The following is a 24,877-nucleotide window of genomic DNA, read 5'->3' on the forward strand; positions in this document are numbered from 1 at the left end:
GAATATTGGATTGTAGGCACAGAATAATGTAATAAATATATTTTTTTAATGTTGTGGATACTTCTAGAGTCTGTGATTTATCTTCATTTATTTATTTATTTATTTTTGAGACAGAGTCTCACTTTATCACCCTTGGTAGAGTGTCATAGCTTCACAGCTTACAGCACCTCAAACTCTTAAGCTTAAGTGATTCTCTTGCCTCAGCCTCCCAAGTAGGGAGGCTACTTTCTTTTTTTTTTTTTTTGGTTGTTGTTGTTGTAGTTGTCGTTGTTGTCTAGCAGGCCCAGGCTGGGTTTGAACCTGCCTGCCTTGGTGTATGTGGCTGGCACCCTAACCACTGAGCTACGGCATCCAAGTCTGTGGTTTATCTTAATGGCTCAGTCTGTCTCTGACTTTGGGAGTACTGGTTTTCTAAAGATGACCTTTTTGAATACTCCAGTGTAAGTATTTGTGAAGTCTGATTTCAACTATGCCGGCTAACAAGGAGCCTGACTTTTGGAGAAGTATATACACATGGACGTGTGTATGCACACACACACTTTGAAGTGTCTAATGCTATGTTACTTACAAGTTTATGTGCTGATTGCTGATTAGTAGGTTAGAACATTGACCTTTCTTGAAAGATGGCCATCAGTTATTCAGATTAGATTGTGAAAACTGGGTAGTGACTCATCACAGATTTGAATTACATTTCTTTGATGAATGAGGGGGAGAATAATGTTTACTTGTTTAGTCAGATCAGAAACTTACTAGCTCAAGATGGTCACTTGACGATCCCGCTTACTGAAGTCTGGTGTGATGGAGCTTATCTATCTCACTTCTTTTCCTGGTTATCTTTGTACTTGTCAGTGAGACACACTACAGAGGCGGAAGGTGGTTACAGCATTGGTTGGTTGTTTTCTTTGGAGAAAGAAAAAATAATGTTGTTTGAAGTTTCAGATTTATTTAGTGTTGTATTTTAAGGTTTGGGTTTTGTATTTTTCCTTAATATTTTATATCTTTTCAAATAGAACAATGACTTACTGATTTGAAGTTGTCTGAGGCATTGGTTGTTTTCTCTGGAGAAAGAAAGAATATGTTGTTTGAAGTTTCACATTTACTTAGGGTTGTATTTTAAGGTTCGGGTTTTGTTTTTTTTTTTCCCCCTTAATATTTTATATCTTTTGAAATAAAACTATGCCTTACTGATTGTAAATATTTCTTAAACACGTATGAAATCAATAAAACAGCCCAAAACAGTCATAACAGACTGAGTACTTTATATTCGTAACAGATGGTGGTTCTGTAACAATTGGGTTATTTTGAATTTGGAAAACTACTAATTTATCTCATGGTGTTTTTTTTTTTTTTTTCTTCTTTTAATATCTGTGAAACAGTAGAGAAGAGAACCTAAAAATTCTTCAGATTCATCTGAATGAATCTTAACTTGGTCTTTTATAAGGAAACACATTTTGTTAATGAAACTTTAATAATGATATCAACTATTTCTGACAAATTTTTATTTAAAATAATTTTCAAATTGATTTACAATCAATTTATGTTTAGATTTATTCTATCTCATCACCTCCAGAGTCCATGAAATCATGGTTCATATCCATTTTCTCATCTGAGGACCTTAGAGATTCTGTGATGTGCCTGAGGGAATGGTAGAACTGGAGACAGAACCGGGTATTCTCCACTTTACGCTACATCTTATCTGGAATCTACTAGTAAGATTTCCATTAAAAAATAAGATACACATGGGAAGAGTTCTGGTTTGAAAATCCTCTGTAGTATGTATTTCCCTTATGTACTATGTTAGGGCCTGATGTAAGGCATGGATTCTAGCTGCAGATATTCATAATGTGAGTACAGAGACAAGAGATAAAAGAAGACTAGCAGTGCAAGACAGTGTGTGTGAAAGGAGCGGTTCAAACCACAGGTCCTATGGAGAAAGGATTGGATTTGTGTGAGTTGGGCTATGCTAGAAGGGAGCATGTAGCCATGAAAGGAGAGAAAGACGTCCGTAACAGGGAAAAGTAGGGAACAAAAATGAGGATGTAGGAGCCGTGAAGGCCATGGAATAGCTTATATGCGGTGATGGAAGATTTGTGAGAGGTGGGGTAGCACAGACAGGGGAAGGTCATGTTGTAGAGATCTTAGGACTCTAATTTATAGTCAGTGGGGGAACCACTGATGGTTTTTTTCTGGACGTGACATTTGCAAACATCGTACTTTTTTTTCATGGCCAAGGGACCTGAAGATCAGAGCCTCCCTCATTCTGTAAGTTAATCTAAGAGCTGCATTATTACCGCCATGAGTAACACTCCTCAAGACACTGGCGTGTGTGTATGTGTGTGCTGGAAGAGGGGAGGAGAGATGACAATCTCTATTACAGAGTACTGTAGACTCTTTTTCTGTTCCAATCTATGTAGCACATGAAGAGAAAAAATTCCATAAAGAGGAGATAATAATGAGGGCTTGATTAAGAAATATAAACCTAGAAAAATGACTTTTTAAAAATATTGAGATATAAGGGTGTGAGGCTGAGGTTTACCAGGTAGTTTAACTTGGAGGAGATTCATCTGAATTCTTGGCAGCGTCTCCAGTGGTGTCATTTCACTCCAGCATTGGAAGCACTCAGGGAAGCCGACACTGCCTTTCTCATGTCTGAACTACCGCTGCCAAGATCCTGCAGTTCCTCTGTCAGATGAGAAGAAGTGTGGCTTTTTGTGGAGCCACCTTTCACAATAACAGGGCTTGTGTAAAGATTCCCCATTTTTTAGATGCAGTGAACCCAATGAGAACTTGAGATTTATCCCACAGCTATGCCAATCAGTATTTCAGCTGCAGTATGGTAATTGGCAATCGTTTTTTATTTTCCTTTATTTTCTTCTTAAAAGAATTCCTGGAAATTGTGAAAGACACATTGTCATGGCAAAGAAGCTGATGATTATGTTAAAAACTGAGAATTCTGGAGGTAGAGTCTCAGGGGAAAAAAAAAAGAAAACCATCCCTTCAGTCAATATCAAATCCATATTCTTCTGCCTGAATTTAAAAGCTTGCCAATGTATTTAACATATCTCTGTCTCTTTTTTCTGTCTGTTTCTTCCCTGCTGCCCATACTTATCCTGCCTTATTTCGTGCTTCTTTCTCTCTCATGAACGCCATTCCAAAGCCGTCATACTGCACATTACCCCTTCAACATGTGCCATTCTTTTCCGACTCTGTTCAAGTTCTTCCTCATTTCTAAATTGAATTTGTGTGACCTAGTTGATATCTTTTCTTAAAAATTAGATGCCAGTCTTGAAAGTGAAAACTTGAATTGTTGTATTTAAAAGCACATAAGGTGATGAATACTCTAGACATCTTGGAAGGCCTTATCTTCGACTTCCTATTAATACGTTTAGAACCCAAACATCATTGTTTGTTTGGACACTCACAGTTGTTGTTCAAGGGATCTCATGTCAGAACAGAAACATAATATTTAGCCTGAAGACCAAAGAGAAAGAAAGGGTCGGACTACTCCAAGTAGAAGACAGAGGCAGAATGGGTTGAAATTTGAAAAATGTTTGAGATGAGCAGTTCGAAGCTTAGATAACAGCTGTTGGAATGTGCCTCTATTCCTGATTTCTGGCATTGCAGGATGGAGAAAGGATAGAAGGGATTTTTTTTCTTTTTATTAAAGTCTAGATAGAGATCAAAGCTTAATTTTTAAAAGAAATATTTAAAGTGAGGGAATCCATCATGATACAGTCTGTTATTACGTGTGCATAAAAAACGGAGGGGAAGACTGTTTTTCTTGACGCAAACACAAACCAAAAGATACACATTCTGTTTAAACAACAACTAAGCTCATACAGCTAGCCTGTTTCACTCATGTCAATTTTATAGAACGTCTGAACTATCATTGTCAAGAGAAATGAGTCATAATGTTGTGGTGAACTGGCCGGAAGTACCCCATGCTTGGTAATGCACAACACCAGCCTCTTTGTGGTAAATAGTGATAGCCACCGAGAACTTTGAAGTTTGAGAAGAATAGACGCTTCTCCACATTTCTGCTTCAAGGAAATAATAATGATAAAATGCTCAGATTAAATTTTGCCACACATAAAGTTAGTAATTAAATATGCACTTGTAAATAAACACAAAATAATTCCTGAGCCTGTTCTATAAGTTTCAAGAGATTCCAAGCTCACTGTCCTTTATTGTGTCCGTGTCACAACCTCGTAGAAAAAGATCATCATAGTTGGCAGATATAAAGACTGCTGTGGCAGGAATGACAGTCCTTGCTGCGTCATGTAACTGGGACTGTCCAGAGTTCATAGATGGAAACAGCCTCACTTAAAAATTTAACTTAAGACATCATCTCTAAGTATAAATAGGCCTCGTGAGATTTTTATACCTTATTCATAAAATAGTGGGGAGCATCTCTAAAATATTTTAGCCAATCTATATATATATCTAGTGCTTTTAATTCACTCACTAAAGCCCATGTATAGTATTCATGGAGTTAGTTTACATGGCTTGTTTTTCCTAATTGATCTACGTTTTGTCATTCAGTATACTAATTTGTAAATCATCAGTTTATTGTTTGACACGTGACAAATGTCGATAATAGCCTCCTCCAGTGTATCAGTTTTTTTTATCCCATTAATCTACTGCTGGACTGTGTACTCCTGATTAGATTCTAGAAACTCCTGTTTTGTGGTTCATCCTAACTGGCACAACCTTAGTCACAGTGTATTTTAAAGTAAATTTCAGACATTTTAACAAATGGTGCAAACACATCACACATAGAATAGCCTTTTGGTTGCCAGTTGTAACCATCACTTGAAGTTTTGAAATAAATCGCAGAACTTTTTGGTAACTTTATTTTTTATATTTTAATTTAAACTTAATATTCCTTTTTCCTAGGTATCCTCAGTGACATTAAATATAATCTTTCTCCATTTTTCAAGTCTATCTACAACTGAAATGCCCTCCACCTCCAACACTTTTGTTAGTGTTGTTCAGAGACCTTGTACCTTCCTTGGTTATCTCATAGTTTAATAAAAATTGGAAAACCATTCAACTTGAACATGTTCAGAAAAATTCCCTTTTTAAACTTACCCTTCTCTACTCCCAATATATCTTTAGAGGTTAATAAAAGTGTATAAAATAAAATAGTATAGTGGAACCTATATGTCCTAAAATTTAAACAGCTTTGGAAAGTAAAATATGCTTGGGTGGACATTCAGTTAATAATTGATCAAGGAATAATTTTCCCCAAAAAATATATTTCAACTCCTATAATGATAAAGTACAAGACCCAATTTCTTTGGGCAAGTCACTTAATTCCTCTAAAGCTTTGGTTTCCTCATAAATAAAAAGAAGGTAGCAATAGTAAGTTCTTACAAAGTTATTTTAAGGATATTAAGGTTATATATATAAAACACCCAGCAAAGCACCCAGCACATAAGTTCTGAAAAATAGTAGTCATTATTAAGAAAAGCAAAGAGTTTCAAGAGAGTGGTTAACAGTGTCCAAGTAATCACAGAGAGATCAAGTGAAGTATGGACTACACCAAGGGAAGCCTCAGCGTTTTTCTGCTAAAGGATATATGTGTACCGGGAAAACCACTCATTCTGCAAATTGCACACTAAACATAGTGAGGCTTTGGGGAAAAAATTAAGTTTTGAGTAGAACCTTAAAGGTGTACACAGTTTTGTCATTGTTTATTTAGTTCTCTAGTTGCAATCCTAATAAAAACACTAGTGCCATTAAATCCCCAGAACACTTGCCACCAGCCTCATAGTCAGCTGACCCCTCGGTGTTACTTTTCCTCTCAAAGGGAGGAGATGGGATTTATTAAAAGTATTTGATTTCAATAGTTTCATCAAAATCAAAAATCTCATTTGAGATACAGGGAGAAATGTTTTCCCAACTTGTTCAGCTATAATCGCAGCTTCAGCAGAGCTTTTAACTTTGGGGAAGAGCTCTTGACTCTGTGACTCCATCAAACCAGCCCCTGTTTCAGCTAAAGGGAAGTTTTCAGGCTTTCTCTTCAGTTGGAACAGTTGCTTGCCCCCAGTCACCTTTAAATATTCCATACTGGAAAAGAGTGGTATGAACCAACAGGGCATCCTCATGTTCAAATTACATTCATTGTTGTTGTTGTTGTTTTTGAGACAGAGCCTCAAGCTGTCCCCCTGAGTAGAGTGCCATGGCATCACGCTCACAGCAATCTCCAACTCCTGGGCTCAAGTGAGTCTCCTGCCTCAGCCTCCCAAGTAGCTGGGACCACAGGCACCTGCCACAACGCCCGGCTGGTTTTTTGGTTGCAGCCGTCATTGTTGTTTGGTGGGCCTGGGCTGGATTCAAACACGCCAACTTAGGTGTATGTGGCTGGTGCCTTAGCCACTTGAGCCACAGGCGCTGAGCCTACATTCATTGTTTTATTTGCCAATAGCAAAGGACCCCTTTTCTTTTACAGAAGCATGTATTATAGTGGAATATACTTTTTTATTGTATGTGAAGAAGTAAATATTCTAAACTCTCCTGAAGCTTTTTGGAACTAAGTTGTTAATAAAGGAATATAAATCAAGCATGTTTCTATCGTTGCTTCTGTTCCTCTTGTTTCACACTTTGAGGCATAATTTCATGGTTCAGCCATGTTAAAGACTTCTGTTACTGTTTTCTTATGATATTCTTATCCTTATTTCTCACAGTTAGCTTAAAAATTGTCTCTGAGTCACTAACAAAATTCCCCATTTCTGCTGATAATTACTATTTCATATCAGCTTGATTTATATCATTCCTGTAGCACTTTTTCCCCCCCACAAACACTATTTGGATGTGGTTCAAGGCATCTATCCAGTTGTAACAATGAAAAATTAAACTGTACAAATAGCATGTTTGGGAAGCTTGTTGCCTAAGATAGGCAAGACCGTTTTGGCCATATTATTCCATGTGTTCACAAATGGAACAGCTTATGTGTTATACAACGTATGTAACATCTAGCTTGTTGGTAGGAATGCATTATAAACCATCTAACTGGCTCACTTCACCAAATCTTCATAAAGATTTAAGACAGGGACGGCGCCTGTGGCTCAAAGGAGTGGGACGCCAGCTTCTTATGCCGGAGGTGGTGGGTTCGAACCCAGCCCCGGCCAAAAACTGCAAAATAAAAAAAAATTTAAAAACAGATTAAAGACAGCAGTTCTCAACCTGTGGGTCACGACCCCTATGTAACAATGAAAATACATCGCGGCATTAGGAAGATTGAGAACCACTGAATTTTAAGAGAATAGTTTTGCTGTATTTTGTCAACTTATGGCAATAGTAAAAAGCAAGTCGATATTTTACTAACAAAGTATATGCACCATTTTGTTGGGTCACATTCTCATCTCATTTTGTTTTAGCCACTGCAAGTAAAGATGACTCCATTATTTTGAGTCCTGATGTCACTGATGTTGCACCGAGTAGAAAGAGGAGACAGCGAATGCAAAGGAACCTCGGGACGGAACCCAAGATGGCTCCTCAGGAGCATCAGCCGCAAGAAAAGGAAGAGTGAGTTATTCTGTTCTTTGCCAAATCAATGACATTTTTAAAAAACCTAATAATTTTAAAAATTACATTTTTATATCCATATTTACTTAAAGTTATTTTTAAGAGTAAAAATTATGATTTTGGAAACTGTAAAATGTTTGAATAAATATTATTTTCTCTGGCATTTGTTTATTCCCATTAATGTTAAAAGTAGAAATGCTAAAAATATCAGCAAAATTTTTTTCTGGTAGTTTTTATGGATTAATTAGAAACAGCATGTATTATAATACAAATATTAGAATATAGCTTGTGTTCAGTCAAATATCTCAATCTAATTTACTGCTTAAAAGGAACCCTCAAAGCATTCAGATTAGCCACTTTATTTGATTTTCAACTAACATATGTCCTTCTAGTTATCTGTTTATTTCCTTTAAGTTTTACCATTAAATACTTTATTTTACGTTATCTTTACTGGTTCTTCACCCTTTGGTGCCGACTACCCTCTATCAATCTATATTCCACTTTAGTTGTAATGAGTTGAGAAACTGGAATAATTAACATTTTGTTACAGCAAATCCAAAATGAATGTGGAAGTTATTTGTATGGTTGGTTTTGTCTATATATGCTCTGAGAATTTATTTTTTCTCCAAATTTTTTGTTAATTTTGCAAATAATTATTGAACAATGACATTGACCAATATGGCAGATGACAGTATAGTCCACCAGTTTTCAAATTCTGGAATGTGGACCCCTGGGTGTTCCGAAGGCCCTTGGTAGTGGTGTGGGTCCCCAAGGTCTATCCTTCCTCAAGTCCGTACCTGTGTGAGGCTGGATGTTCTTCATATCCTTCGATGAAAATAACATGTTGCAGCTGATTGAATGCAGAAGCTATTAAAATCTAACTGTTCTCAGTCAAACTAGCCATCAAGCAGATTTGCATAAGGATGAAATAAGGGCCTTACAAGATTTTTTTGTTTGGAAAATATGAAGATGTTTCATAAAGACTATATTATTCATGTCATCATATACTGGATGTGTGTTTTATTTTTAAATGACTTAATGGGTATTTTAAAATTTTGTCAGCTTTAATTTGGGATATGGCAATAGTCCATATAAACCAAACTGGATTCAAAACTCTAGAGAACCTCCAGAATTTATAAAATATAAATGGGTCCTGAAAGTGAAAGCTTTAGAATTCTGTCATAGAAAAAGAGGATGCCAAGGCTGAGGCCCAGTCCCTGCCTGGAGGAAACTGGCAGCCTGAGAAGACCATGCTTTCGTTTCCATCATAAAAATAAGTGTTACATAGTTAATAATGGTATTATTTTGTCTGTTTATCATTGGGTTTTTATTTTCACCACAATTTGTCTGACATATTTGTACTTAAAACATGCCACCTGTACACTACCCTGGGTCCCAATGTCTTTTAAAAATCCAGTATGCACTAAGCTCCTTAATGGTCGTGGTATCATCTGAATTTATCCATTTATCCAATATCCCCTCCATAAGAGTTTATAGATTTCAAGTATGATGTCTTTTACATAATAAACCAAAAATATCCCTAGTTTACTAACAGTGAAATAGCCAACCTATTTGTGTAGGTTAATATGGGAACTAATAACATTTTAAGCAAGTTAAATATTCAGAAAACTCCCCTTCATCCAGCCAACCAGTAAAGAAGTGACTAAGGAGAACTGGCCGTTACCAGGCACAATAGTGATCATGCTGGGCCCTCGGGAATCAGAAATAGACAAAACCTCTCTCCTTGCAGAACTTTTGGTCTAATTGGTTTGTGTGATAGTTTCAGGTGTGAGGGAAGAAAGAAACATACTGGTTTTACGTTAGAGAGCTGTAGCTTAGGACTTTTCACTTTAGCATGAACTAAAGGTAAGGTTTGGAGGTTACTATTAATAACATTTTTGGAGTACACTGTATTGCTTAAACAGGCTTCAGCTATGCATGGTACAGGGATGAAAGAAGTTTAGCTCTGAGTCAAAACTAAATATTTTTATTTAGCTTTTTAATAATGGCAATGTATACATACGGGTAACATTCTGTTCCTTTTCTCTTCCACATTTAGATGGTCGTGTCAATACTGTTCTCTGTACCTTCACCATTTTAAAAGTTGGTAGAGATCATATTAGCTTTTTTGAATTGTCAGCTAATTATATCATTGTAGGGCCTTTAGGCAAGACTTCCCCTAAATAGAGATGAAAAACATGTGTTCGATGTCAGGAAGAATTTTAAAGATTAAAGGAAATTTAGTATAGCTTTTATCAATAAGATGGTGAGTGGCTATGTCTTGCTTTATAATTTCTTCTCTTTAGCCCCCAAACCACAAAAAGTTAAGTTATGTTTTTTGTTCTCATTTTATCTTTTATCCTTTAGGACTTTTTTTTTTCCATTTTGAACACAGGAGACTGAAATTTTATGACCCTTAAGAATGTAAATACTAGTTCTACTTTCCCAGTTCACTTTATGAAAATAATTAGAAGCTTCTACAAAACAAAAATAAAAATAAGCGTTTAGCTCTAAGAAAGTCTGATACTGATGCTTTTATTTTATGTCGTTAAATTAAATCCACTTTTATTTTTCTGCCTTCCTAACTATCAACAATGTATACATCAATTAGGCGCTCTTGGGATAGCCTCCCAAGCAAATACAGATGTGGGCAGTTTGCTACTCAGTGGGTAGAGACATTGCCCCTTCCCTCTCACCTTCACAGTTCTCTGGGCCTTTAACAGATTCCATGACCTCCAGCTTCAGACATTCCCAGTGGTCATCTCACATGTGCTTTCTCTGTTTGGCTTTTCTTGGCTTCTCCAGCTCTGCTTGCCAAGAACAAACAAACAAACGTGGGAGAAGGGTGGTCATAGATACTATGGTTACATTAGTTTTTCTTTTCTGTCTATAGAAGGCATGTTACACTCCCAGGTGAAATGGTATAAATGAAAGGACTACACTAGATGATTTATAAGATCTCTCCCAATATCTATAATTCTATTATACCTGTGACTATTTACCACTTTCAACATATGAATGGGATTTAGCAACAAATTATTTATTTATTAGCTATTAAGCTTTGTGACTTTTATTTATTAGCTATTAAGCTTTTATATTGAAAATATATCTATCCATGAGAAAATTATCTATCTTTTTAAATTAAGTATTTATTGGTAAAATTTTGGCTATTTTTAAAATACTATAGGTTACTATGTATTCTTTTTTAAATAATTATTTTTTATTAAATCATAACTTTGTACATTGATGCATTTATGGGGTTCAGGGTACTGCTTTGATATACAATGTGAAATGTTTATATTGACCAAGTAACTCATCCATCACAGTTATACTCATTTCTTAATAGTTTTGAAATGTACCATTGCATCATGCACATTAGATGAGGTCCCCCGAATACCCTCCCTTCTCCCATATCCCCTCTCCTCTTCCCTTCTACTTTATGGACTATAGTTATGTTTTGCCATACGTATGATTGTGTCGGTGGTTATATATTGATTTCATAGTAGTATCGAGTACATTGGATACTTTTTTTTCCGTTCTTGGGATACTTTACCAAGAAGAATATGTTCTAGCTCCATCTAGGTAAACATAAAAGATGTGAAGTCTCTGTCTTCTTTTATGGCTGCATAGTATTCCATGGTGTACATATACCACAATTTGTTAATCCACTCATGGGCTGATGGACAGTTGGGCTGTTTCCATGTCTTGGCTATTATGAATTGGGCTACAATAAACATTCTGGTGCAAATGTCTTTGTTATAAAATAATTTTTGATCATGTGGGTATATACCTCGTAGAGGAATTGCAGGATCAAATGATAGGTCTACTTTTAGTTCCTTGAGTGTTCTCCAAACTTCTTTCCAAAAAGGCCGTATTACCTTGCATTCCCACCAGCATGGTAGAAGCGTACCCTTCTCTCCACATCCATGTCAACATCTGTAGTTTGGGGATTTTGTGATGTGGGCTAATCTTACTGGAGTTAGATGATATATCTCAAAGTGGTTTTGATTTGCATTTCACTGATGATTAAGGATGATGAGCATTTTTTCATATGTTTGTAGGCATGTACCTGTCTTCATCAGAGAAGTTTCTTTTCAATTCTCTTGCCCACATAGAAAGGGGGTTATTTATTCTTTTCTTATTGATTAGTTTGATTTCTCTGTAGATTCTAGTTATCAGACCTTTGTCAGAAGTGTAACGTGCAAAAATCTCCCATTCTGAAGACTGTCTGTTTGCTTTTCTTACTACGCTCTTGGCTGTGCAAAAGCTTTTTAGTTTGATCAGATCCTAGTAATATATTTTTGGTGTTGCTTCAATTCCCCGGGAGGTCCTCCTCATAAAATATTCTCCCAGGCCAATTTCTTCAAGTGTTTTTCCTGCACTTTCTTCTAATATTTTTATAGTTTCATGTCTTAAGTTTAAATCTTTTATCCAGTGGGAATCAATTTTTGTTAATGGTGAAAGGTGGGAGTCCAGTTTCAGTCCCGTACAGGTCACCAGCCAGTTCGCCCAGCACATTTGTTAAATAGGGAGTCTTTCCCCCACTGAATATTTTTGATAGGCTTGTTGAAGATCAAATGACAATATGTAGCTGGGTTCATCTCTTGGTTTTCTGTTCTGTTCCATGAATTTACCGCTCTGTTAAATTTAGTTGAACATTTATTATGATTCTCTGTCACTGGTATAATGACAAGGAATAGGAGTATACAGATACAAAAATAAATAAGAATTGTGATAAGTGTTTTATATGTTACCATTTAAATTGCACACAAATTTTACAAAGTACATATTAACTTAACCCTTCTTACACATGTAAATGACCAAGACTCAGAAAGATATAGCTATTTTTCTAGAGCTGCACAACCAGTGTTTGGATAGTTATGCTTGGTCCACTGCCTCAAGAAATCTTGTCATCTTTTGAGAGACAGAGCTATACAGAAATATTTCTGTGATTGCAAGAGGATATAGTCCATTAATTGTAAGGTTCTAAACTGGAATCTTTGGAATTATGTTCCAGATTTTTAAATATACCATACATCCCATAAGTGGGAATGGATTTAGGGCATTTGTTTGTTTGGTTTTTGAGGTAGTTTTCCTCTGTCATCCAGGCTGGAATGCAGTGGCACAACTGAAGCCAAATGCAGTCTCAAGCTCCTGGGCTCAAGCACTCCTCCTGCGTAGCTGGGACTACAGACACATTTTTTATTTTTGAAGAGATGGAATCTCCCTATGTTGCCGAAGCTGGTCTCCAACTTCTGGCCTTGAGCTCCCAGGGTGCTGAGAATTACAGGCATGAGCCACCATTCCTGGTTAATTTAAGGCTTTTTATTTGACTCTAAGAACCAGTTTTTTTCTTGGGAGCTTTTCTTTTGACTCAATACAAAAACAGAAGAAGTGGCGTCAGTTAATACCTAAAATACTTTATAGTTAAAGTTATTAGAGACTGCAGAACAAATACGAGGTAGCTATAAAAGGAATAGAGATATAAAATATATTTAAATTCACAGAGCTTTACAGTGATTTTTGAAATAATTTTGGTGTTTAACTTTTAATTTTTATTTGCCCCTTGGTTTACCCGTGTTATTCTTTCAATATATTTAAGCAAGAACCCCTTCTGATCTTTGTTAGAAAAGTTTGCTGGACCTACTTGGTGGGATCTAAAATGTTGTTCTGACAGCATTTAAATATTACAGAGTCACAATGTGTTACTTGCACATGATATTTACTTAGTTTTCATTGTTAAAAAGTAAGATAAACTTTTCATTCTGAAAGAAATGAATGTTAATTAGATTAACTAGTTCCTTCTGAGTTAACGTTATGCAGTTAACGTTAACTGCAATAAAGCAGTAATTGTAATTTACCAGCATTTCATTAAAAGTATGTTATTTTTAAGCCAAGGGAAGTTAATTTGTAAATAAACTTTCAAAGTATCTGGTCAAATTATGTATGTCAAATATAAAAAAAAATTGTGGTAGTGTTGTTTGTATCAATAAATATACTAAATATACAAAATAGTTTTTACAAGACAATGTGTCTGGAAACTACCATTGAAATATTTGACCTTTATTCTGTTAACACACTGTTAAAATATATTTATGTCCAGTCCTATGTATTTATTTTATATCTCTAAATTTCAGAGATTCACTTTAAACCAAAGAGTGAAATGACAGAGAGATGGCACAAGTTTGTCCCATTTCATTATTCTGACCCTTTTTAAGCTCCTTTCTGGGTGTTTCCCCATAAAAAGACAGCAGGTTTTCCCTTAAAATAGATGTAAAATAACAGACAAAAGAAAAGTGACCTTTCAGGCTGTCAGGGCTTTTAAACAAAATTTAATGAGTGGATAGCAAGAAATTAGCAACTAAAAATTTGTCATGTTATTTAGGTTTTGTAAATAAGCATGAAATCTATAATGCAGATAATTTCTCCACAGACTGTCAAACATTATCACTTATGTATAAAGCAAAATGCCATCCTTATATGAAAATAATTATTCTTCAGCCACATAAGAAAATCAAGAATATATTAACAAAAATTAGTGAGCTAAAAATACATTTGTAATAGTCCCAGTTTTTAATAATTGAATATCTCAATGTGTTTTAGAAGTTCTGGAAAAAGTGTCACTTCTGATATCTTAAAAATACTTTGTAACCCTAGACAGATGTCATTTTCTAAATCTCTAATAAGTTTACTGTAAAATATAATGATGCCATCTTAAGTGAAAACTATAAACTAAGTCCTATAAAAATATTGACCCTATTATGTTAAATAATGTCAAAAACTGTACTGTGCCTACAACTTAAATAATAATGACTTTAATTAACAATTATTCAGTGGGTTAATGAGTGACATATTCTCCGTTATTCATAAAGGAGACAAAGAGACTGTCTTTATGTGGATGAGTTATTTTAACTTGCCAAATCTAACCATGAAACCAGTTTAATTATTACTATTGTTTTATTATTATTATTATCATTGTCTTATGGATTGAGCCGTTAGTTCAACATTAACCAGTCACTACTACTTATGAAGCTGTTTGACCACATGGTGTTCCTCTTCAGTTTACAATAGTCCAGAAAGTATCACCTGTTTATAAAATTTACTCGAGGTACACGAAATATTTGGATGGATATCTCCTTAAGCATATGTTTTAAGTACATTCAATAGAAATAATTCTTGAATGAGCAAGTGGGGAGAGGGGAGGTCGGAGGGGGATGCGGGTCACAGTGTATGGCACACCTCTTTGGGACGGGACACAATTATAGGAGGGACTTTATCAAATGCAATCAATGTAACCTAATTCTTTGTACCCTCAATGAATCCCAAACAATAAATAAATAATAAATAAAACTCTTAAATGACCATTGTCAAGAGTTTTTGAACTCTGAATACTTTAAGAATTTAGATGTGGGCTCAGCATGTGTGGCTCAAGTGGCTAAGGCACCAGCCACATACAGCTAAGGTGGCGGGTTCGAATCCAGCCTGGGCCCGCCAAAACAACAATGACGCCTGCAACCAAAAAATAGCCGGGCGTTGTGGCGGGCGCCTGTGGTGCCAGCTACTGGGGAGGCTGAGGCAGGAGAATCACTTGAGCCCAGTAGTTGGAGGTTGCTGTGAGCTGTGATGCCACGGCACTCTACCCAGGGGGACAGCTTGAGGCTCTGTCTCAAAAATAAAAAAGAATTTAGATGTGAATAAAGGCATTCTAGTACATTCATGTTCCTTGTGTTGTTAGCCGTCTTTAACTAAAAAAGATTAGCGGAGAATGAATGTATTACATAATTGTATTTATTTCTCAGAGTTATAAAGAAGAGATTGTACAAAAAAATTGATTTTATACTCCACATTACCACAGCATATTAGCCATTATATCTTGTTAAATTCATATGGGAAGCCTGACATCATTAGTTATTTTCAATTCTAAGCCTTTGAGAAATTTCAGACATTTCTATCAGTCCTTCACAATTTTAATTTCTCTGTGTCCTCTGCGATAGCCCCTTGTTTGAATCTGCACTCACCGTACCTCTGCCACATGATTTCACGTTTTCATGATTTCAAGGAAATGCACAGTAGACACTATTTGTTGAGAACTGAAGAGTTTGACTATGACTTTCCTCACATGGCTGAGCAAGCCAGATACACTCTCTGATCTTACACAGCTTCTTCTGACAGAAGACAAGCATTAATTATATCAATACAAAGAAAATGTAACTGTAAACTTTTGAAGGAGTTGAGGATTTAGCAGAAACATACCAAAGAGGATATGGCTTGAAGAAATGCCATCTGAGCCATAATCTGAAGGATAAAGAAGACTGAACATTAATCAAATTGCTTAACTTTCAATTTCAGATTCCTAATAATTAAACTTTCATCCTTTTGAAACACAGGAAACTACAAAATTAAAAACATTGAAACTTATGTGAAGCGTTCACAGGGATAATAAATTAAATGGCATGTGTTAACAGTTCTGAGGTGCAAAATTGTACTGCCATTTTTTTTAATAAATATAAATGCTTTTTTTCAGGAATATTTTTAGATCTTTGATGGTTTCCCACTTTTAGTAAAACTTTGAAATTGTTGAATCTGGGATATATGGGTAAATATTCATTTAAAAATTTAGTGTGACTAATCCACGAAATGTGATTCTACTTAGGAAATACTCATCCTGTTCTGTCAACTAGCGTTAACTATTCAACATAACCATATGCTGTGCACGCTTTGCTATTTACTATCTTGCATCACTTAAAATTGTGATTTATAGAGTTGCTTGGTATGTCTTGTTAATTCTGTATATTAAAATGAACCAGTTGACAAAGACTGCAGAAATTGCAAATTTATATTTATATACTTTCATAAGATCATCAAGTGAAATCCTGAGTATAAACAAGAACATCGTAAATTATCTTTTGTAAATATATAAGGGCATAAAATATATCTAAATAAAACAGCACTATGTTAGGGCTTTATTAGGTACACAGATTAAAATTCTAATGAAGTTGGGCGGCACCTGTGGCTCAAAGGAGTAGAGTGCTGGTCCCATATGCCAGAGGTGGCGGGTTCAAACCCAGCCTTGGCCAAATCTGCAAAAAAAAAAATTAATGAAGTTATACTTTAACAGACAACATAATAACCAAGGAAGAATTTTTCATTTATTGATTTTTCTTTACCTGTAGAAGCCCCTTATTCTAAGAGAATTTCAGTATTTGGAATACTTCGGATTACCGCTGAAATGAGCAGTTCAGTATCTTAGCTGTAGAATACAATCATTAAAGGATCTTAGGCAAAGGGTACAAATAAATACTTACATATATTTAAAGACCTTATATAGTTTTTGTTCAAAACAACCTTAAAAATATTATTAAGTCATAACTTTTCATAGAAGTTTGCTGCTCCTTGAACTGTAGTGGAGTTGTATCTCTATGTTATGATTCAAACTTTAAGTGGCCTGTTAAGTAACTGTGTAGCTATAGTATTGCAGGTGAACAGTGGATGGCAAAACACATTATAGTAAGTTTATGATTTGATTGGATTAATCATGATTTCACAATTTTATTACAGTTCTTATGGCTTATAAGGAGCAGAAAAAGATGCAGCACATTTCAGGCCAGTATTTTTTTTTTTGGAAACAGTGTCTCACTATGTCACCCTTGGTAGCATGTCATGGTGTTATAGCTCACAGCAACCTCAAACCCTTGGGCTTAAGTGATTCTCTTGTCTCAGCCTTCCAAGTAGCTGGGACTATAGGCACCTGCCACAATCCCTGGCTATTTTTTGTTTCAGTCGTCATTGTCGTTTAGCAGGCCCAGGCCAGGTTCTAACCCACCAGCCTCAGTGTATGTGGCTGGCACCGTAACCACTGTGCTATGGGCGCCGAACCATCTCAGCCCAGTATTTCCCCACCTTCATAGAGTAGAGTGGAGTAATGCACAGCCACCACTGATACTGTTTGTATAAGGTATGGTCGTCCTGGACCTTTTTTTGTTGTTGTTAATACTAGAGGCTTAACAGTATCATCCTTGAAGAAATTATACAATCCATGCAACTTCATTAGGAGTAATTACAAACAGCAAGCACTTCTGCTACCAAGCCAGAGTTACTATATAAAAGATTTTCAGTGCCTGAAGAATTTACTACCCTACAATAACCCAGTTGCCGTCAAATAGAATTTAAAATCGCTGGGCACAGTGGCTCGTGCCTTTAATGGTCGCACTCTGGGAGGCTGACAGGGAGGATCCCTTGAGGGCAGCAGTTGGAGATCAGCCAGGGCAACATAGTGAGACTTTGTCTCTACAAAAAATAAAAAAATTAGCAGGTGTGGTGGCATGTACCTGCAGTCCTAGCTACTTGGGAGACTAAAGCAGGCATTCTCCCTGATAATAGGGAGACTATTAGCAGGTGTGGTGGCATGTACCTGCAGTCCTAGCTACTTGGGAGACTAAAGCAGGCTCATTTCTTGAGCCCAGGCCTTTAAGGTTGAAATGAGCTATATTGATGCCCCTGGACTCTATTCTGGGCAACAGAGTAAGATGCTGTCTAAATAAATAAATAAAGTACTCACTGTTTATATAAGATTCTCTTTTAATGGAGTGTTGAAGAAAGTTATCAATTTTCCTTCTAATGTAATTTTTCCTCTTTTTCTGTTGTCAATGTTATATCAATAAATTATAAAAAATTAAAACTTAGAAGAGGGGCAGCGCCTGTTGCTCAGTGGGTAGGGCCCCGGCCCCATATCCTGAGGGTGGCAGGTTCAAACCTCAACAACAGCAACAATAAAAAAAAAATAGCTGGGCGCTGTGGCAGACACCTGTAGTCCCAGTTCTTGGGAGGCTGAGGCAAGAGAATCACCTAAGCCCAGGAGTTGGAGGTTGCTGTGAGCTGTGACACCATGGCACTCTACCGAGGGTGATAAAGTGAAACTCTGTCTCAAATAAATAAATAAATAAATAAAACTTAGAAGAGGTAAGGGTCCAGTTTTAATTCATTTATTTTAAAATAAAATTGAGTTCATTGTATTTGTTTTTAATTATAAAATCAGTGCATGCTGCTCATTCCAGAAAAATCATAAAACACACAGAAACAAAAGGATGAGAATATCAGACACTCATGATCGCCCCTACCTGGAGTCTACCACCAGTAAGACTATAGTACTCTGTGCTTGCTGATCTCTTTTCTTCCACACTTTATTCACAAAACTAGGCTCCCACCATTTATGATGTAATGCACTGTTTTTAAACTCTATATACCCTATAAACATCTTCTGCCTTAATAGATGGTTTCAACACATCATTTGGTAGGTACGGTGTTCCATAGTATACGTGTATATTTCTTTGACCAATCTCCTACTGGGCATTTAGGCTTTATGCACATTTAGGTTATTGCAAACATCATTGTATATATTTGTAGAAATGAATTCCAAAAATTCATTTACTAGGTCAGAGGGCATGTGTATTTGTTAGCTTTTTGCTATGTTTGCCAGAATTTGTCTAGAGAGAATATAACAATCTATTCTCCCTCAAGCTGTGTTTCCCTTTTGTTCTTTTGGTTTCCACTTCATTTTGGTCATTGCCAGATCATTTTAATTATTTAGTCAATGAAAATTATCTCATCCTTTGAACTTTTGTATTTAGCCATTAGAGAATTCTTATATATTTCAAATTCAGTAGAACCTCCATAGTTGGCCACCTTCCCTCACTGGCCTAATTTTCATAGACCGGATGTGCCCCACACATACGTACAGTACAGTAGACCTGGTTCCTTATGTTGACCGCTCTGTATGTTGGCCAGTTGTAACAGTCCCTTGGCAGTCGACTTACAGAGGTTCTGTTGTGTATATTGATATTTGGCATTTCATCTTTGGTTTGCTGGCTATTTGAACTTAAGTGATTTTCAGTGGAGGTTTTGTCTCCCATTGCTTTATAAAAGCTCCTTAAGTCTTAAATGTTTTTGTTTTTCCCAGTTGTCATTTGCCTTTTAATTTGTGTTAATGGCATTTTGTCTTCACATAAGTTGTTAGTAAGATGTATCAGTCCATAACAAGGTTGATTGAATCGATGTCCTGGACATTGTGCTCAGCCCTGTATGTGCATTACCTCAGTTAATTGTACCCGTTACATAGATCAAGAAGCTAATTCCTAGTGAGGGTGATGACATTCTGAAAGATAAATGCTGGGCCTGTGATTTTGAATCTAGAATCATCTTCTTCCATAGACCATTCTTCTAAGCTATTTTACTGCTTCACAAATAACAATAATAACTAATATTTATTTGGTTACTGTGTGCCAGATGCTGCATTAAACATTTGAATCTCATCCCATTAATTTATTTAATTATTAACCAGAATTCCACGAATTAGAGTTCTGTCTATATCTAGATTCATAAATAGCTGAATCAAGATGAATTTTAGTAACTCTGAAGAATTAATGCAGTAGAAGCAGAATGTAAGATTTGTGAGTGCCGGGATGGGGTTAATATAACTCCTCCCCCCCTTTCAAGGTGAGCATGAAGGACAGATGAAATCCCATGTATACAAGCACTAAGAAGCATGCTCTAGGAAGATGATGTACTGTTACTTTTATTTTTGTTGTTGTTTGTTTGTTTGTTTTGTCCCCCTGGTAGAGTACCATGGCAGCATAGCTCACAGCAACCTCACACTCTTGGGGTCAAGCTATTCTCTTGTCTCAGCCTCCTTAGTAGCTAGAACTACAGGTGCCTGCCACCACCCCTGTTTATTTTTAGAGATGGGGTCTTGCTCTTCTCAGGCTGGTTTTGAACTCATGAGTTCAGGCAATCCTAAGTGCCAGGATTACAGGCATGAGGCACCACGCCTGGCCATGTACTATTACTTTTAAAAGCACTGTTTTGGGGCAGTGCCTGTGGCTCAAGGAGTAGGGTGCTGGCCCCATATACCAGCAGTGGCAGGTTTGAGCCTGGCCTCGGCCAAAACTGGAAAAAGAAAAAAGAGTGTTTACTCCAGACTGTTCGCTAAATTTTGCAAATCTTATCCTGAGAAGGAATTGTGTGTATGTAATTTTCAAACCAGAAGTATTTGCTTTCTTTATAATTTTTATGGAAATGAGGATTGTCTATAAGCTTTATATGCTAACTCAACAAATTCTCTTTTCTTCCATTTAATAATCAGTAAGGTATAATGTTGGAGGAATATAACATCTTCAGAAGACTGCATTTTAAAATCAATGGATTAATTTCAAATATATCTATATGATAATTATAAATATAAATGGGAGACAGAGAGATCAAATTACATTTGGCAAATAAAATGTGGTAGTTCACTGTATTTTTTTAAGAACCTATTTTTAGGTTTATACCTTGATTCTTGCTAGTAATTTATTGTGTTTTTTTCCTAGTTTAAATTTAAAAATATTTGAAAATTACATATGGAGAATATAAGTATCAGATTCAAATATCTAATTCTTACAGACTTTGGCACCTGAAGTTAAACTTTTTTAGTGTCAAATTAGGTATATAAGTGAATGTTCAATTGCTACATACTGTGTTTCCCTGAAAATAAGACACTGTCTTATATTTATTTTTTCTCAGGAAGACACACTAGGGCTTATTTTCAGGGATGTCTTACTCTGCACCGAATGTATCACTAGGTCTTATTATTGGGTTAGGGCTTATATTTAACAAATGCATAGAAATCCTGCTAGGGCTTATTTTCAGGGAAACACGGTATTTACTCTGGTCATCATGAGCAAACCTCATCATTTTTCACACAACTTTAATTTTATCATAATGTTTATCTTAGTTGCGAAAGTAAACACAAGGGTGGTTTTAAAAGGAGATAGGCTTTTATTAGCTTCACTCTGTGTTTACCTGACTGTTCAGGCTGCAGCTCTCACTTTCTTTCTGCATGTTGTGATTGATGGCCCCTTGGACTTGTTCCAGAGTATCCTGATTATGGTCAGAGCACTTTAAAGATGATTTATTAATTGTGTCTGCAACATGAAATAATTAAGTAAAGATTAATCATATATAGTATTATAGGTTTGCCAATAAAATCAGCCATTAACAATTTAAAAGAAAGTTTGCCTAAATAGTTTTTTTTAAGTATACAGAAAGGATAAAATGTTAATGTATTTGTAAAATTCTTCTGTATTGACCATTGCTTTATGGCTTTTCAAAGCGTGATTATTAAATGTGTCATAGACATGGTCATGTAAGTACACATGAATAAGTTCCCCTTTGACATGATTTCAAGACAATATGTTTCATTGGAGCTTACATAAGTGTTTGTGAAAGTATTTCCATGTTTATAACTCACCCTGGGAACAACCCTTACTACAATTCCCCAGGCCATTATATACATTTAAATTTCAAATTACTGACAGACTCAGATTTCTGTTTAAAAAGTTTTTTAATAGGAGGCCATTATAATCTTTCTGAGTTTTAGGTAAAGGGAATTTATCATATGTTTCATATATACGGCGTATTATGCTCCTGCTGTTAGAAAGACTTTGATACATAATTCCCTAAATTTTGTTTGATAGTAGTTATTGTTTCAGGCATTTGAACTACTTTACCAGAGGAGAATAATGCGTAAATATTTATGATACCTGCTCAGTGTTTTTATAATCAAAAGAAATGACTCCCTGCTCATAATTTATAGTTTAATAGTAGAAGAAAAATAGGTGCATTGTTTAAAATTTGGTACATAGGTCATTACAAAAGTTTTAAGATACACAAAAATCAAGAAACATAAAAGCTGCAGGGACGGAAACAAAAGAAGCCCTCTCAGCAACACTGGTAAGCCGAGCAGGGTGGAAACTGATGAGTGGGTCAGAAAGGACGCTGCTGACTGCGTTTCTGGGAAATGGAATAATGGACCATAACACAGTCTGTCTCAGAACTTGTGTAGTTATCCAAGTATAACGTAAACCATCTACTATGATATCTAAGTGTAGAATAGGTATTTGGCCTATATTAAAATATGAAATAAAACATTTGAGCACACTAGAACCGAGGGTCAATCCATGTTTGAAAGTATAAGGTAGCTATGCCTAAACAAGAAGATACAAACCCCGAAAGAAACTGAGATGTTGTCAAATAAATAAAATAAACTTAATAAATTAAAATATACAGTGATTCATTAGTATTCAAGGATTTTGTTTTTTTTTTGGTAAAGCATTACTAAAGGACAATCAGCATAGATACCCTTTGTTTAAACATCATTATTACAAAATATTTTCAGTAAAATTTTTGCATATAGTATTTTGTTTAATTGAAAATATTTTACAATAAATTTCTCTATATCAAATTTGTGTTGTGCTGTTGAATTAGCATGGTGGTTTGAGGGACTAACTGAAATAATAAAAAAGAGCAAATAAAGTTTTAGCAAGAACAAGAAATTTTACTAATGACTTGCACAGCAAGCCGGGCTCCATCATAATGATTGCAGCCTCCATGGAAAATTTAGTTTTGGGTTTTATACAAAACTTTGCGGAGTATCAGCTGCTTCTTGGAAATATCCCAGGGTCTTAGTTAACTCTGTTCTCAAAACAATCCACCTGCAATGTCTTGAAAACAACCCATCTGCAAGGTCTAAATCAGCCTTATTCCCATAATAGCCCAGGTCAGCCTGACCCAAACCAATCCAAAATAGCCGAACCATATCTCTCATCTGCCTTGCTCTGATCCAGTTAACTGTCTAACATTACTTTTAAAAATGTTATATTTGTGATAAATGAAGATAAATTATCATTGTATGAATAAAACAACATTATCATTAGCAACATTATTGAACAGTTAACTCCTGTCCACCCCACTTCCAGAAATACAGAATAAGAGGTCGGCACAGCCTCTGTCTCCAACTTTCCTTGTGTATGAAATCAAACAAGGAAGATTAATCAATAACACACATGAATCTTTGGGCCATATATTTTCTGACAACTTTTTAATATGTGTCTGGCTAACTGGAATATGCTAAAATGTACCAATTTTCATCACAGGTAGGAGAACTATGAAATTTCAGAGCAGAGAGAGTTGATATTCCTTTAGTAAGACTATTGAATAAGCAGTTGTAATAAAATTGGAGAAGACTGGTCAGGAGGAAGTGTTGCTTGAGTTTGACTTTGAAGATGCATGGTATTTCTAGAACCTTAAACTGAAGAAAGATAATCCAGAGCCTAATAATTAAACCCAGTCCTCTGAGTCTCCTTATTTCTTTTAGTAACAGAACCCCCTTCCACCACCTGTTGCATCCACAAGTTTTAAGACAGATGTAGCTACTGACCTAGAAAGTACATTTCCCAGCAGTAAAGCCATGTGACAAAGTCATGGTCATTGGTATATGAATGGAAATGATACGTGCAATTTGAGGATCTTGACTATAATACGATTTGGAACACATTTTCGTGTCTCTTCTTTCTTAGCCCATCTTCCTCCTAGCATTTAAGGCACACATCATGAGGGATGGCTGGGCAATAAGATAAGAATCCTGGTGTTTGGACAGTATCATAGAGCAGGGCAGGATATCTGTCATGGGCCCCCCCAGCTGCCTCTGGACTATTACGTGAGAGATAAATGTCAGCTTGGCTGAAGCCATGATACTTTTTGAATGTCTTTGTCAGAGAAACTTAGGATATTCCTTAACTAAAAAGAAAGGCTACCCTATAAGGGGAACAGATTGCATAAGTAAATTCATGGAGGAAGAGTCTGAAAGAACTCTGTGAAGGAACAATGCCATATCACGCGGTGCATAGAAATATGAATAAGTTGGCAGGATAGGCAGGACGTAGATGACAGACGCTGTAATGCTAAGCTTATTTGTTTGGACTTCCTTTTTATGAATGCTACAAGGAACTGATGAAAAGTGTTGAGCCAAAGAATGGCTAATGAACAATACTTTAGAAAAATTTCCCAGGAAACCGCATACTGGGTGGAGGTTCACAGATTTAGCAGTGAAGACAGTTATCTGAAGAATAATGATTGTAATTGCGTGAGTGTAATTGGGAAGCAACAGGAGAGATGGATTGGGGAGCATTTAAGGTTGACATTCTCTTACTACTAGAGATGTGGAAAACATCATCAGTTACTGAAAACTATTTGGTAGACATGGTGCTTACCAAAGTAAGTTGTCTGTCTTACTTTAGAAATCAGCTTACCACACCAACCGGATAAACAAAACTCACTGGTCACGGGAATTGACTTCTCCAAAGACTGAAAAAGATTTTTTTACCCCACACTGGTATATTAACATACTTAAATATATAGATTGAGATACATTAATACTTACTTCATTTCATTTAATTCAATGTTTGAACTTAATTTAGCATTTAGCATTAAGCAATCTTCAAATTGTGCTTTAAGAACAGTGGCCCTCTGGAGG

The 24,877-nt window shown here is 35.9% G+C and overlaps 1 protein-coding gene across 1 annotated transcript in view; it reads left to right on the top strand.

Moving 5' to 3' along the window:
• Window positions 1-24,877, top strand: part of XRCC4 (X-ray repair cross complementing 4) — a 260,516-nt gene that overhangs the window by 158,127 nt on the left and 77,512 nt on the right. The window contains exon 7 of the mRNA XM_012802756.2: window positions 7,383-7,530. Within this exon, the coding sequence (XP_012658210.1) occupies window positions 7,383-7,530 (148 nt within the window). The remainder of the gene's footprint in view (window positions 1-7,382; window positions 7,531-24,877) is intronic.

This window comes from Otolemur garnettii, unplaced genomic scaffold (assembly GCF_000181295.1).
Source record: "Otolemur garnettii isolate 467f Iridium unplaced genomic scaffold, OtoGar3 scaffold00017, whole genome shotgun sequence".
Lineage (NCBI taxonomy): Eukaryota > Metazoa > Chordata > Mammalia > Primates > Galagidae > Otolemur > Otolemur garnettii.